Here is a 16,206-nt window from a genome sequence, read left to right on the forward strand (position 1 = left end):
TCGCCGTCAGGACCCGACAGGCATGGGAACGCGAGTGATTCTTCGCGTTCCCAGCCAAAATATCGACCCCTATGCTGCTATTGCAACCTCCTGGCCGCAATAGCAGCATAGGGGGCGATATTATGGATGGGGGCGAAGAATCACTCGCGTTCCCATGCCTGTCGGGTCCTGGCGGCGAAACCGGAAGTGGTCGCCGGCGGGGACGGGAGGATCAGAGAGAAACGGCGGCGGCACCGATCGGCTGCAGGGGGCTGAGGGAAGCCCCAGGTGAGTAAAACTTTTTTTTTTTCTCACTTAAGTGCCTCTTTAAAGGATACCTGACCCTGGGCAAAGCTACCTAAGGTAAGCACAGAGATTTGTTCATGCTGGATCCACAGACCTCTGTGCATTGTCCGTTCCTCTCCTAGTCCCTCCCGGTCCCCGTAAACACGCCTTGAAAAATCTTTTGGCTAAAGTCAAATTTTCAGACAGAAAGAGGCTGGCTTGCTTGCTCATCCGAAGGGGTGTGAATAGGGTGAGGAAGAGGAGGGAATGGGAGGGTGATAGGAGGGAACATTGGACCAAGCCTGCCTCTTCCTGTCTGAAAATGTGGCTTTAGCCAAAATTCAGAGTGATTACGGGGACCAGGAAGAACTAGGAGAGAAACGGACAACACACAGGGGTATGTGAATCCAGCATGAACACACCTCTGTGATTACCTTATGTAGCTTTGCCCAAAGCCAGATATCCTTTAATAGCATTTTCTTACCAAACCTCAGCATACTGTAAGGCTACAAAGACCACATAGAGTCTTTCTTTCTGGTCTACCTGAGGTCTGTGCTGCTAATAGATGGGCCATAGGGGTAGAGTGCTCCCTGTTGGATAGAGGAAGAATTGCAGTGCTGAATCCAGGGGAGGTGAGTAATGAACTGCGGCAGCTATTTCTAGCAGCATGATGTTTTCCTGATTTTATGGTCTAAAAGCTTGTGGAAATATTCTAACGCTTTTAGACCCTAAAATCCGAAAGTAACCATCCCGCCGGGGAGGTTAAAGGACTATCATGAAAAAATGTAAAATACCCGTGCACATATACTTAGAAGAGGTACATTTCTCCCAAATTAAAATGTAGTATAAATTACTTTTCTCCTATGTTCCCATCACTTACAATAGGCAGTAGAAATCTAACAGGTCTGACAGGTTTTAAACTAGTCCATCTCCTCATGGGGAATTATCAGGGTCTTCTTTATTTTCAAAAGCACTTCCTGAAAAGCAGTAGCTCAGTCCAACTGCCAGAATAGCATGAGAATGAGTAGTAAGGCCAACCGACATCTTTGTATAGATCTTTTCCAGGGATTGCTTTTGTAAAAAATATAGAGGAGATACCAGGAACCCCCCATGAGGAGATAGATTAGTCCGTAACCTGTCAGATCTATCAGATTAGTACTGCCTTTATGAGTTACAGGAACATAGGATAAGAGTAATTCATAGTACATTTTAAACAGAGAGAAATATATTTCTTACAGTGTACGTACACGTGTATTTCAATTTTTAAATTTTTTTTGGCTGTAGTGGGCCTTTAATAGATTAAATTATTGAAAAAAAAAACACAAACAGCTCAGCCAAACAGACAGCAATGTTTAGAGCAATTTTGAAAGAGAACACTGAATATTATTACACAACTATTTTCCAGGCAAAGGAAACCATTGCCATGTCAATGTTTTGCTTCTCGCTGTAGTTATCTGGTATAAATGGGTGAGTCACATATATATTTCATTCAGTAAGGCAAAGGGGCAAAGCATGCAGAGTATGATCCGTGTCCAACAATCACCCTAGCTTGGTATAAGAGAGATGTTTGAACCACTTCCCCACCACAGATTATTTATTTCCCCTTAAAAACCAGAGCCATTTTCACATTTTGCTCCTCCCATTCATTCACCAATAACTTTATCACTACTTATCTCACCTAAATTATCTATATATTGTTTTTTGTGGGGCAAACTAGGCTTTCTTTGAAAGGGTTGGCAATTAAACCCCTACCTAATGCCTCACTCCCCCTATAATTGGAGTTGGCAATTATTTTGTTTGGCATTAGGTGTGTGTGTGTGTGGGGGGGGGGGGGAGTTAGGTATCAGTAGCACAGGCTTCAAGTGAGAATGGGTGCCGGGTACTGTATAGTAACATCAGTAATTTAAACTAATGATATTTTACTATTAGCAGCACCACCCGGTGCCCAGCTTGTGTAGCAGCGCTGCAATACGTATCCGTCCACACTCCCCTCGCACTTCCCTGCTGGCTCTGAGCTGGCAGTTGGTGACACCTGATTGCTACACTTTGCATAGCACGATATTGCCCTTTGCCTTAGTGATTATTGCCATTTGCGCATACACATGTTCTCTGCAGCACAAGTCAGGCAGCGCTCTGATGTGGGATATTAGCTGAATATTTCATCAGGCTGATGGTGGACTACATTACTGAGGTGTCAGGCTTGGAAGACGGTTAGAAGGAAGGATGATATTTAGCTGTATGGCTTCACCAACTTCATGGCAGCGTAATTCTGCAAGAGAAGATCACACGTCAGTCACCTGATTGGACCAAATAAGCAGCACAATTCATCATCAGACACACTTAACAAGGATTACCGGCGAATATTTGTACCTCGATGCACTGTAAAGCTCTCAATGCTCCCATCCTAAGGCCTGGATATTCACCTACCTCTGCATGATAGTCATGTGACTTACCCCAGCATGATGATCATGTGACTTACCCCAGCATGATGCTCATGTGACTTACCCCAGCATGATGATCATGTGACTTACCCCAGCATGATGATCATGTGACTTACCCCAGCATGATGATCATGTGACTTACCCCAGCATGATGCTCATGTGACTTACATACAGGCTGGGCGTATGAGCAATTAGTTACACTATATATAGGAAGCTATGGCTACAGCACTCCCTGGGCATCCTATGACCCTCTGACGAAGGATCTCTTATCCGAAATGGCGCTGTCAGGGTCATGGACGTTTAATACTCTGCCATAGACTTTGTGCGATCCTGGGCTCCTCAGCTCGCTGTATGTGTGCTCTATAAGGATCTTCATTTGCTGCAGCTCCGGGATCTGTTTGTGTTAACATCATAGCTGTTTATCTTTTGGCATCCCCGGCATCACTTTGCTCTGCTTGTGCTGCATATACTGCTGTACATGATTTAAATGCTTATAGTGTTTAAGATACTGCTGTGATGTAATACCATTGACTGAGTGTATATTCTGAGTGTTTGTCTCAGCTTGTGCAATATTGTCTGTACATGTGAATATCCACTTTTCTGATTTATATTTAATACAAAGATTTTTGCAACTCAACCTTTGGTGTGCAGGTTTATAATATACTTTCATGTGACTTACCCCAGCATGATGCTCATGTGACTGATGAGAGACACCATAAAGCTAAAGAGAAGTAGCTGGGATTGTAAAGATAGGGTCAGCCAATGTGGCTAATGTATTGTGAAGAAGAGGCCATGCAATACAAGTGGAGTTATGTGAAGAAGTGGCCTTTCAATGTGGGGATTGTTGTGCGAAGGAGGGGTCAGCCATTGTGGGAGGTGTTGTGTGAAGGAGGGGTCAGCCATTGTGGGAGGTGTTGTGTGAAGGAGGGGTCAGCCATTGTGAGAGATGTTGAATGAAGGAGGGGTCAGCCATTGTGGGAGGTGTTGTGTGAAGGAGGGGTCAGCCATTGTGAGAGATGTTGAATGAAGGAGGGGTCAGCCATTGTGGGAGGTGTTGTGTGAAGGAGGGGTCAGCCATTTTGAGAGATGTTGAATGAAGGAGGGGTCAGCCATTGTGGGAGGTGTTGTGTGAAGGAGGGGTCAGCCATTGTAAGAGGTGTTGTGTGAAGGAGGGGTCAGCCATTGTGGGAGGTGTTGTGTGAAGGAGGGGTCAGCCATTGTGGGAGGTGTTGTGTGAAGGAGGGGTCAGCCATTGTGAGAGATGTTGAATGAAGGAGGAGTCAGCCATTGTGGGAGGTGTTGTGTGAAGGAGGGGTCAGCCACTGTGGGAGGTGTTGTGTGAAGGAGGAGTCAGCCATTGTGGGAGGTGTTGTGTGAAGGAGGGGTCAGCCATTGTGGGAGGTGTTGTGTGAAGGAGGGGTCAGCCATTGTGGGAGGTGTTGTGTGAAGGAGGGGTCAGACTTTGTGGGAGGTATTGTGTGACGGAGGGGTCAGACTTTGTGGGAGGTGTTGTGTGAAGGAGGGGTCAGCCATTGTGAGAGATGTTGAATGAAGGAGGGGTCAGCAATTGTGGGAGGTGTTGTGTGAAGGAGGGGTCAGCCACTGTGGGAGGTGTTGTGTGAAGGAGGGTTTCAGCCATTGTGGGAGGTGTTGTGTGAAGGAGGGGTCAGACTTTGTGGGAGGTGTTGTGTGAAGGAGGGGTCAGACTTTGTGGGAGGTGTTGCGTGAAGAAGGGGTCAGCAATTTTGGGAGGTGTTAAATAAAGAAGAGGTCAACCATTGTGGGAGGTGTTGTGTGAAGGAGGGGTCAGCCACTGTGGGAGGTGTTGTGTGAAGGAGGGGTCAGCCATTGTGGGAGGTGTTGTGTAAAGGAGGGGTCAGCCATTGTGGGAGGTGTTGTGTGAAGGAGGGGTCAGCCATTGTGGAAGGTGTTGTGTGAAGGAGGGGTCAGCCATTGTGAGAGATGTTGAATGAAGGAGGGGTCAGCCATTGTGGGAGGTGTTGTGTGAAGGAGGGGTCAGCCACTGTGGGAGGTGTTGTGTGAAGGAGGGGTCAGCCATTGTGGGAGGTGTTGTGTGAAGGAGGGGTCAGCCATTGTGGGAGGTGTTGTGTGAAGGAGGGGTCAGCCATTGTGAGATATGTTGAATGAAGGAGGGGTCAGCCATTGTGGGAGGTGTTGTGTGAAGGAGGGGTCAGCCACTGTGGGAGGTGTTGTGTGAAGGAGGGGTCAGCCATTGTGGGAGGTGTTGTGTGAAGGAGGGGTCAGCCATTGTGGGAGGTGTTGTGTGAAGGAGGGGTCAGACTTTGTGGGAGGTGTTGTGTGAAGGAGGGGTCAGACTTTGTGGGAGGTGTTGTGTGAAGGAGGGGTCAGCCATTGTGAGAGATGTTGAATGAAGGAGGGGTCAGCCATTGTGGGAGGTGTTGTGTGAAGGAGGGGTCAGCCACTGTGGGTGGTGTTGTGTGAAGGAGGGTTTCAGCCATTGTGGGAGGTGTTGTGTGAAGGAGGGGTCAGACTTTGTGGGAGGTGTTGTGTGAAGGAGGGGTCAGACTTTGTGGGAGGTGTTGCGTGAAGAAGGGGTCAGCAATTTTGGGAGGTGTTAAATAAAGAAGAGGTCAACCATTGTGGGAGGTGTTGTGTGAAGGAGGGGTCAGACTTTGTGGGAGGTGTTGTGTGAAGGAGGGGTCAGACATTGTGGGAGGTGTTGTGCGAAGGAGGGGTCAGCCATTGTGGGAGGTGTTGTGTGAAGGAGGGGTCAGACATTGTGAGAGGTGTTGTGTGAAGGAGGGGTCAGACATTGTGGGAAGTGTTGTGTGAAGGAGGGGTCAGCCATTGTGTGAAGTGTTGTGTGAAGGAGGGGTCAGCCATTGTGAGAGGTGTTGTGTGAAGGAGGGGTTAGCCATTGTGAGAGGTGTTGTGTGAAGGAGGCATTAGCCATTGTGGGAGGTGTTGTGTGAAGGAGGAGTCAGCCGTTATGGGAGGTGTTGTGTAAAGGAGGGGTCAGACTTTGTGGGAGGTGTTGTGTGAAGGAGGGGTCAGACATTGTGGGAGGTGTTGTGCGAAGGAGGGGTCAGCCATTGTGGGAGGTGTTGTGTGAAGGAGGGGTCAGACATTGTGAGAGGTGTTGTGTGAAGGAGGGGTCAGACATTGTGGGAAGTGTTGTGTGAAGGAGGGGTCAGCCATTGTGGGAGGTGTTGTGTGAAGGAGGGGTCAGCCATTGTGGGAGGTGTTGTGTGAAGGAGGGGTCAGCCATTGTGGGAAGTGTTGTGTAAAGGAGGGGTCAGACATTGTGAGAGGTGTTGTGTGAAGGAGGCGTTAGCCATTGTGGGAGGTGTTGTGTGAAGGAGGGGTCAGACATTGTAGGAGGTGTTGAGTTAAGAAGTGTTCAGCCATTGTGGGAGGTGCTGTGTAAAGAAGAGGTCAGCCATTGTGGGAGGCACTAGAAAAGGTCACAGTGAACCCTCCCACTATTGATGCCTAACCTTTACCACCACCCACGGCTTACTCTAACCATCACCCCTATGGCTACCCTTAACTGTCCCTGCATGCTCTGTACTACCATACCTCCAGCCCTCGATCATGTGTCTTGCATGCAAAGCCAGAGGTATGCAGCATAGAGCATGCAGCCGTCAGGAAGATCAGATGAGCCCCGAAGCAGTGCTGGAGCAGGTAAATATTGCCACCACTAGAGATGGTCATCGAAATTCTAACTATTCTGGGTTTCATGCAAATTTAATACAAACCGTGTACAACTTGGTACTGCCCCAATCAAAGCGGGCAGGAAGTGTATCTGATTGGCTTAGTTTCAAGCTGACTTGTATGCATTACATTTCCACAGATTTCAGAATTATTAGAATCTTGAGGACCATCTATAGCCGTCATCTTCTATATCTGGTGTTGCGTCACAGCTTACCGGGAAGGAGTACAGGAAGATTCCCAGGAAGAGCAGCAGGATGAAGGTGATCAAGATGACCAGAATGAGGCACTTGTATCTTCTCCACAGAATATACTTCATTGTCTTAAACGGAGACGTGAACCACAGGAAAGAGGTCTCTGGACGCCTGCAAGCAAGAGATCGCCGGGTTACCAGGTACTGGGTGAAAGGATGGATACATACAGCACAATACGCACAAGGCTGAGGCCTACTTCTATAATTATGCATCTTGGGCATTTATAGAGCCCTCAGTTTTCCATATGAAGCAGAACCATTCCCATGACTTCAAACACTTTCCATCGTCACACAGCTTTATTGTATTGGCTTAATAAGTTCCAACTTATTCCGTTACAGATCTCAGACTGCTTAATGGGTCTGCTAACACTCTGCAAGCGCTGGCACCCGGCCGAGCCGTGGCCCTTCCTGCCAGTTATGCTACGCCAAACAATAGTTATTTCTGTCTGCGAAGGTTCTGGTTTTTCCAGTCTGGTGAAAGTGAATCGTGTGAAGCCGGACTTCTTGAGGAAGGAAGGAGACCTCATTCCACTCACCTGAGTGACCTCCTCAACTCACCTAAAGTGAATTTTGTGAAGCTGGACTTCTTGAGGAAGGAAGGAGACCTCATTCCACTCACCTGAGTGACCTCCTCAACTCACCTAAAGTGAATTTTGTGAAGCTGGACTTCTTGAGGAAGGAAGGAGACCTTGTTCCACTCACTTGAGCGACCTCCTCAACTCACCTAAAGTGAATTGTGTAAAGCTGGACTTCTTGAGGAAGGAAGGAGATCTCGTTCCACTCACCTGAGTGACCTCCTCAACTCACCTGAAGTGAATCGTGTGAAGCTGGACTTCTTGAGAAAGGAAGGAGATCTCGTTCCACTCACCTGAGTGACCTCCTCAACTCACCTAAAGTGAATTGGGTGAAGCTGGACTCTTCTTGAGGAAGAAAGGAGACTTCGTTCCACTCACCTGAGTGACCTCCTCAACTTACCTAAAGTGAATTGTGTAAAACTGGACTTCTTGAGGAAGGAAGGAGATCTCATTCCAATCACCTGAGTGACCTCCTCAGTCCACATGAGTGATGGAGACTAGAGATGGTCAATGAAAACCAAATAATTCTGACACACAAATGTCAAAAACTGAACGCAGCTTGGAACTGGACCATTAAAAACCAACAGGAAGTGCCTCTGATTGGCCCAATTCCAAGATGCATATTACAGTTTGCATGACCATGTAACATCGAGTTATTTACTTCCCATTGTGAATCTCTAGTCGATCCCATCCATAACCCCCCCCCCCTCTGGAGCATACAGGAGGGGGAGGTAAGGGTGGATGGGGGCATTGCATTACAGTGATTTATTTACCCATCATGCTGCAGTCTCCTCCTGTGTTTGTTGGCATTATGGTCATGTGACCAGTCAGATACCTAAAAGCGCCACTCAACGGAGGGGGAGAAAAGCAGCACAGTGGGTAAAGTGGCATCTGGGTAAGAGGTTATTATAGAAAACTAATTCATAAAAGGGCAGTTATTAAAAAAGTGCATCTAAAGAGGAACTGTCACCCAAGATTTAACTTCATCCTAATCAGTACCTGATACCCCTTTTCCCACAACAAATCTTATCAGTAGGGGAATTGTTATATTCCCCTATTTTGCCACAACCGGAGAGAGCTGAATCTCTCCAGACGTACTCCACCAGGGGGGTCTGCATGGCTAATGTTTTGATGAAACCCCTCCCACAGTGAGATGTCGGGCCATGGTCCTGACAGTTTCCTGTTTGTGAACCCCATTGCATTGTGGGGAAAAAAATGTCTGTTTACAACTGCCAAGCAATCAGTAGCTCCCTCTGTGCATATCCTATACAATAAAATCCCTGTGTCGCTGCGTCCAGCTGTCCGTGTCCCTGTTTTTTGCTACTGCGCATGTGCGCAGTATGGACAGCTGGGCGGGACCAGGGAGCGAGCGAGGTGGGCTAGCGAGGTGGGCGGGTGCCGGCGTGACGGGTGTGCGTGCATGCACGGTGGGCTCGCGCATGCGCACTGTCGGAGGCGGCGGCAGAAAAAAGACCTAAAGACCGTTTTCAAACGGCCTTGGGTCTACTAGTATCTTACTAATATTATAAATGCAAAAGTTTGGAAGTTTGTTACTTAAAGAGACACTGAAGCGAAAAAAAATATATGATATAATGAATTGGTTGTGTACTATGAATAATTACTAGAAGATTAGCAGCAAAGAAAATATTCTCATACTTTTATTTTCAGGTATATAGTGTTTTTTCTAACATTGCATTATTCTATAATATGTGCAGATTACACAACACTCAGCATTCAAAATGATTCTTTCAGAGCAGTCTGTGAAGTAATGACATCTCCTCTGGCAGAGGAAAAGTAAATAGTCCAGGAACAGTTGAGATAATAAAAGTCAGATAACAGCCCTCTCCACGACTAACTTAGTCGTAGAGCTTAATGGCTTGTTTGCATAGAGATAACAACTGGAGTTTCTCAACTCTTCCTGTACTGGAAACAATTAGACTGATGTTTCTGATCTTAATGTTTTATTTCTTAGCTGTACTACACATACAAATCATAATATCATAATTTTTTTTTCGCTTCAGTGTCTCTTTAAAGAGAAACTCCAACCAAGAATTGAACTTTTTCCCAATCAGTAGCTGATACCCCATTTTACATGAGAAAGACAATGATTTTCACAAACAGACCATCAGGGGGCGCTGTGTGACTGATTTTGTGCTGAAACCCCTCCCACAAGAGGCTCTGAATACCGCGGTACTGCTGGCAAACTGCCACAATGTAACAATGTTCAGAGACAGGAAATAGCTGTTATTAGCTGTCTGTAACAGACAGAGCAGCTAGAAACAGCTAAATAACCTGCCCACAGTAACAATGTCACCATGTAATACATGTCAGAATGTGAATCTGGGAGAGGAAAGATTTTACAATGAGCAAACTCTGACTAAATCATGTATACATAATTATGGTAAAAAATGAAGCACTTTTTTTACTACATTATTTTCACTGGAGTTCCTCTTTAAGCACACAACAATGGCTGAACGGATTTGAATGAAATTTGGCACACACATAGAACATTACCTGGAATAAAGTATAGGATACTTTTTATTCCCATAACCAAAAAGTGGGCGGGGACAAATGCAAATTGCACTGGCATAATGTAAACTGCAGCCATTCTAAAGGTGCCCATACACTAACGCGATTTCCCGCCGATAGACAGCAGATTTGATCACTGTGATCGAATCTGCTGTTAAATCGATACGCAAATGCTGACCGTTCGACTGATTTCTGTCTGAAATCGATCGATCCCATCGATCTGTCCACGAGGGAGATTTCGCTCGATCGCCGGCGGATCGGGAGTGCGTCGATAGCGGCGTTCGAATGTCCAACGACCGACGCTAGTGACCATACATTTACAGATAACGTCAGTTTTTTGGTCATGTTCGGCAGAAGTAAAGATGTTGACCCGCAGACTCATGGAGGACCAAACAACATGAACGAATTACAATGTGAGTATCAATCATTTCTTCATCTATCATTTTAACTTGATTTATTTCTTCACTCTATTGGTAAAGTTCCTCATTAAAATTATGCTGTACAAATGCTTTTTGTTTAGCAAGATTTCACTGGGACAATAACCCTCAGCCAAAAGCTGCAGTTCCATAATAGAGTTGATTCTAATGACATTTTATTTCTTCTTGTTGCACTGTGCCACCTACAAAGTGGTCAGTTATGTTCTATTACACGTACATTTGTTTCAATCTCTGGAACTGCTGAACCTTTTGACATGCAGTTTTCAGCATAAGTACTCTCTGCTTACAGGTTTATTATCATATGCTTAGTGAATACTGTACATAATTGCTTTTGGGTCATGTAAGTTTTTCAGGTTAGCACAGAATCCTAGCGCTTAGTCCTGAAATCATTTAAAGTGTAACTGTCGGGCATAAAATCAAAAATTAATTCTTTATTTTTATCTGGCAAACAAGTAATACGGATGCTAATCAGGCAATCCAAAAGTTAAAATCTCTATTACTTTTCTTGTTTATAAATGATCATTCCCCAGTGTACCTGACTCTTATTTGGTACGCTGCCGCACAAAGGAAGTTGCAGGGCATGCTGGATTGTCCTTTTTTGCTTCTGTACATTAGTTAAGTCTGAGGGGAAATAAAGAAACAGAAAAAGACAACCCAGCATGCCCTGCAACTTCCTTTGTGTGGCAACGTACCAAATAAGAGTCAGGTAAAATGGGGAATAATCATTTATAAACAAGAAAAGTAATAGAGATTTTACTTTCGGATTACCTGGTAAGCATCCTTATTACTTGTTTACCAGATAAAAACAAAGAATTAATTTTTGATTTTATGCCCGACAGTTACACTTTAAATGATTTCAGGACTAAGCTCTAAGACTGTGCTAACCTGAAAAACTTAATAAATGACCCAAAAGCAATTATGTACAGTATTCACTAAGCATATGATAATCAACCTGTAAGCAGAGGGTACGTATGCTGAAAACTGCATGTCAAAAGGTTCAGCAGTTCCAGAGATTGGAACAAATGTAAGTGTAATTGAGAATAAAGGTAAATGATCCCCTGGACTTTCCTAATGGTCACTGAAGCCACCAATCACATTCAAGGACTAAATCAAGTCAGCTTCCTTATAGAGGCATCAATGCCCCAGAGGAGGCATGGAGGTGGGAAGTCTGAACACAAGGAACTTTCACACATGGATTGAACAGGTTCATTTTAAAGCAAGCAAAGGAAAAAGCATGTCACTGGGTGAAGATGCCCCTTTTGAATAAAACCTGAAGCAAGATTCATATGAGACAAGTCATTGAATAATCCTGTTTAAAGTTTAAACTACAGAGAAAAGAAAAGCTAGAAATAGCTAGCTCCTCATGGGCGGGGATAACTTACTTGGGATCCTCCAATCTGGGATTCATATTTGGCTCTTCACGCCCCATTCCAGCTGGCCTCTCATCATGCTCGTTTTCATTGACAATCTCCAGTGTTAACTCCAGCTTGCCCTGAAAGCCATAAAGCACAGATTAATATTCAATCATAAATCATATATAACAAGGTCCAACCCCCAAGGTCTGGTGATAATTAAAAAAAAATGGAGCATCTTGATAAAGCATGCAATCCTCCAGTCAGCCTGATATTGAATTCCAACGAGTGTACAGGAAATGATGAGGTGACAGTAAGACAAAGCAACAATACAGTCCAATACAAAAACAAATTCAACTGCTTTATAGTGTGTATAATACATTTAAACAGTGCTTGTTTTGATATTGTGCCAGGAACCAATATAAAGCTCCCTGCACACCGCAAATCTGTTTTGCGATTCCGATTTGCAATTCCGATTTTCCCTGAATGCAATCAACAGAAAAACGCAGCATTCAGTAACGATTAAAAATCGGAATCCGATGTAAAAACTGATTAAAAATCGGAATTGGATGCAGTGTGCAGGGAGCCTAAGACATGTTGATTGGCTTCATAAAACAGAAGGAACTGACCTATTGTCCAACTTGCTCTGAGGCAGAATTAAGCCTGAACAGAGAGTTTAGGTTTTCTTATACACAACTAGAGAGATCTTCAGACATCTGATGGCGGCTTTTACAAAGGACTAGGGGACATGATCTGCACATGGAGGAAAAATGTTTTAGCCATTTATTTAGGAAAGGGTTCTTTTCAGTAAGAGTGATTAAGATGTGGAATGCATTGCCACAGAAAGTAGTAGTTGGCAAATTCTATATCTGAATTTAAAGGGGGCTTAGATGCGTTACTTACGTTGAGGGCCCTTTTCCACTTGTGCAAATCTGCATGCGTTTTCTGCATGCAGATTCGCATATCCAATACAAGTGGATGGGCCTGTTTCCACTTGTCAGAAATCCTGTGCGGCTTTGTGTGCAGGAAAAATCTGCACGGCAGAGCCATCAGAATTCGCACACCGTAAGATTTGCATACAATGTATTTAATAGGAAATTCGCATGTGTTTTCGTATGCGAACTTTACCGCGAATTCATGGGGCGTTTTCGCATAAAATCAATGTAAAAGCACACAGGCACTGACATGGTTAAATTCGCATACTTACTAACATATGCGAAAATGCCCGCGAATTCGCAGTAAAATTCACCTGCGTGCAAATTTGTTTTTGCTTTTTCCGCTACTAATTCGCACCGCACAAGTGGAAACGGGCCCTGAAAGACATCCATGGCTACAATTACTAGGTAATGCCCAGTGGTGTTGATCCAGGGATTTTATCTGATTGCCATCTGGAGTTGGGAAGGATTTTGCTCCCTTTTGGGGCTTATTTTTTTGCCTTCCTCTGGATCAACAGGGATACGTGAGGGAGCAGGCTAGTGTTGTACTTTGTTTTCTGGTTGAACTCGATGGACGTATGTCTTTTTTCAACCCAAATAGTAACTATATAATACTAGCTGGTGGCCCGGCGTTGCCCGGGAATGTATTTGGCTAGTGTTGGCTCTGCCCACTTTTTGTAACCCTAACACACAATTACTTAATGACCAAGTATGTGAGCTTTGCGGTCTTTGGCATCAATAATTTGCAATGAAATAAAATTAATCTGATTGGATGTGGTTCCCCCCCTTTTCTGAATTTGAACCCAAATCACCCAATGGCCAACTGTACCAGGTACAGGTGATTAACAGTGCAAGAATGTCAGCAATTAAATATTCCCCTTAAAAATCAATAGGTGGATTTTGATTGGCTTTTATAGGCTCCACCCACGTTTCTGAATATTAATCCCAGTCACCCAGTGACCAACTGTGCAAAGTTTGAGAACCCTACCATTAACAGTGTAAGAATGGCTGCAGTTTACATTTTCTCAGTGAAATTTGCATTTGTCTCCGCCTACTGATGACCCGGCATTGCCGATTATGTATTTTGCAGGTGCTGGCTGCACCCACTTTTCCTAACCCTAACACACAATTAATCAGTTACTCAATGACCAAGTTTGGGAGCTTTGCGGTCTTTGGCATCAATAACCTGCATTAAAATGAAACAAATCATATTGGCTGTTTGTGGCTCCACCCCCTTTTATAAATTTAAACCCCAGTCACCCAATGATCAACTGTACCAGGTTTGAGGCTTGTGCCATTAACAGTGCAAGAATGGCAGCAATGTAAATATTCCCCTTGAAAATCAATAGGTGAATTTTGATTGGCATTTGTAGGTTCCTCCCACCTTTCTGAATATTAATCCCAGTCACCCAATGACCAACTGTGCAAAGTTTGAGAACCCTACCATTAACAGTGTAAGAATGGCTGCAGTTTACATTTTCCAGTGACATTTGTATTTGTCTCTTTTTGGTTATGGGAATAAAAAGTATCCTATACTTTATTCCAGGCAATGTACTATGTGTGTGCCAAATTTCATTCAAATCCGTTCAGCCATTTTTGCGTGATCGAGTAACAAACATCCAAACAGCCGAACTTTCCCATTTATTATATTAGTAGGATAGTAATATAATATGGAGGCTGACATGTTTATCTTCTTTTTAAAAAATACCAATTGCTTGACAGTCCTATTTTAAGGGTAAAGTGAACCAAAATACACAGGGAAGGGCAACACATGCATCATGGGAAATAGAGAATTCTAGCAATGCTTAAAGGACACATCAGAGCAATTTAAAAATAAAAAAATCCACTTACCTGGGGCTTCCTCCAACCCCTGCCAGCTGTCCTGTGTCCTCGCTGCAGTGCAGGATGTCCACTGCGCCTGCGCGAGCGGCTCACAGAGTCGCGCTGACGTCATCCAGACTGTACTGCGCAGGTGCAGTAGTTCTGCGGCGTACAGTCCTGATGACGTCAGCGCGATTAGTGAGCCGCATGCTGGAGCGCAGAGGAAGCCGACGTGGAAGTCGACTTCTCCACCGGAGGGGACCGGGAGCCACCGGAGGTGCAGCGAGGGCACAGAACGGCTGCCAGGGGCTGGAGGAAGCCCCAGGTAAGTGGATTTTTTATTTTTAAATTCCTCGGACCTTCCCTTTAAATAACTCTAGCAAATATGGGAGATAAACTATTTCATTTTTCAAGAATGGACTGTGTCATATTATCGATTGGTATCCACATAAGGGGAAATATGAGTGGGTCTTGATTCTACTAAAAGAAATCCAACAAGAAGGGGACGGCACTCAGAGCTTAGTGTGTTCTAATACAGCCCCAATAAAGCTTGTGCTGCTGTCAGCCTGTCAGTGTCATGTTCTCCTTGTTTGATTGCTATTCCGTTACAGGATTGGTGTACCTGTCGGACGCTGGTCACTGGCGGCCCGGATTATTGCCAGTTTATCCCAAAGGTTTGGAAGCTGTGCTTTTTGAGACATTATTCTACTAAAATAAAGCTGGTAAATCCGAGTCTGTGGAAAGGACACACATCCTACTAATATAATAAATGGGTGTAATGATCCGCTCAGCTGGCTGCACGGGCAGACAGCTGTTTGACCATTCCTTAAGTTTGAGGGCTGCAGGTCTCTGGAAAAGAGACCTGTCTTTTCTTTGTAAGTTTCAGACCTGCTCTGCTGCTGAGGGATTTGCATACATTTGTTATGCAAATTGCCTAGCTGCCTCCTTTGAAGGCTGGCAGTATAAAAGCCTTGTTCTCCCAGAATCCTTTGCTGGTCATCCTTCATGGTTTGTTTCTGATGAACTCTCCTAGAGTATCAGCCCTGTTTGCTAAAGTTTATCGTAGAGTAATTCTTGGGACTGCACTAGGCAGCTCCTCTAGTGCAGTCAGGTTGCCTTATCTGTTTTGTCTGTGTTGCCTCACTGCTGCGATTGTCCTGTCGTCAGCGGTGGTCGACAGGAAATCGTTCTGTCTGTCTGGGGGTGCTAACTAGAGCAGCGGTTGCTACTGGTAGCCCCTTCTGTTCATCTGTCTGGATCGCACTAGCCTCTAGCGGTAGCGGCTGTGTATCCTTCTGATCAGTGTTTCTGGAGCGTAAGCTGGAACAGTGGTTGCTATTGGCTACCTCATCTGTCTGTCTTGTCTTATAATAGAGAACAGAGGCGCCAAAAGGATAAAAACAGTATTTAAAAGTTTTAAAATTTTGCTTAGGTGGCAGTGGTGGACTTACCTCCCATAAGCAGACACAACAAACTGTGTATTCACAAAAGGAATATTTATTGGTATACTCCAAAAATAGATCGCAACGCGTTTCGCAGGTCAAGCCCGCTTCATCAGGCAAATACAGGAAGGAGCACACAACAGCAGTATGTCTAGGTAGCACCTGGCGCCTCGGGTAGCTATTTTTGGAGTATACCAATAAATATCCCTTTTGTGAATACACAGTTTGTTGTGTCTGCTTATGGGAGGTAAGTCCACCACTGCCTCCTAAGCAAAATTTTAAAACTTTTAAATACTGTTTTTATCCTCTTGGCGCCTCTGTTCTCTATTATAACACTTTTGTATCCACCTTTGGTGGAGGGGGATACCCCGTCTTGTCTTCAAGCCTACAGAGCGACTTCTTAATCCTGAGTGGGGACAGGCTAATCTCCTCACCTGCCTATACAGTGGTTGCCTGGAGGTAAC

The 16,206-nt window shown here is 44.8% G+C and overlaps 1 protein-coding gene across 6 annotated transcripts in view; it reads right to left on the reverse strand.

Annotated features, from left to right (window-relative positions):
• Positions 1-1,546: 1,546 nt before the first annotated feature.
• The window catches only part of DYSF (dysferlin), a 456,891-nt gene continuing 442,231 nt past the window's right edge, over positions 1,547-16,206 (reverse strand). For all 6 annotated transcript variants that reach the window (XM_068274344.1, XM_068274325.1, XM_068274335.1 and 3 more), the window contains 3 exons: positions 11,575-11,684; positions 6,616-6,763; positions 1,547-2,533 (listed from right to left, as the gene is read on the reverse strand). In XM_068274344.1, the coding sequence (XP_068130445.1) occupies positions 2,495-2,533; positions 6,616-6,763; positions 11,575-11,684 (297 nt within the window). In that variant the 3' untranslated portion in view covers positions 1,547-2,494. The remainder of the gene's footprint in view (positions 2,534-6,615; positions 6,764-11,574; positions 11,685-16,206) is intronic.

This window comes from Hyperolius riggenbachi, chromosome 1, assembly GCF_040937935.1.
Source record: "Hyperolius riggenbachi isolate aHypRig1 chromosome 1, aHypRig1.pri, whole genome shotgun sequence".
Taxonomy (NCBI): Eukaryota; Metazoa; Chordata; class Amphibia; order Anura; family Hyperoliidae; genus Hyperolius; species Hyperolius riggenbachi.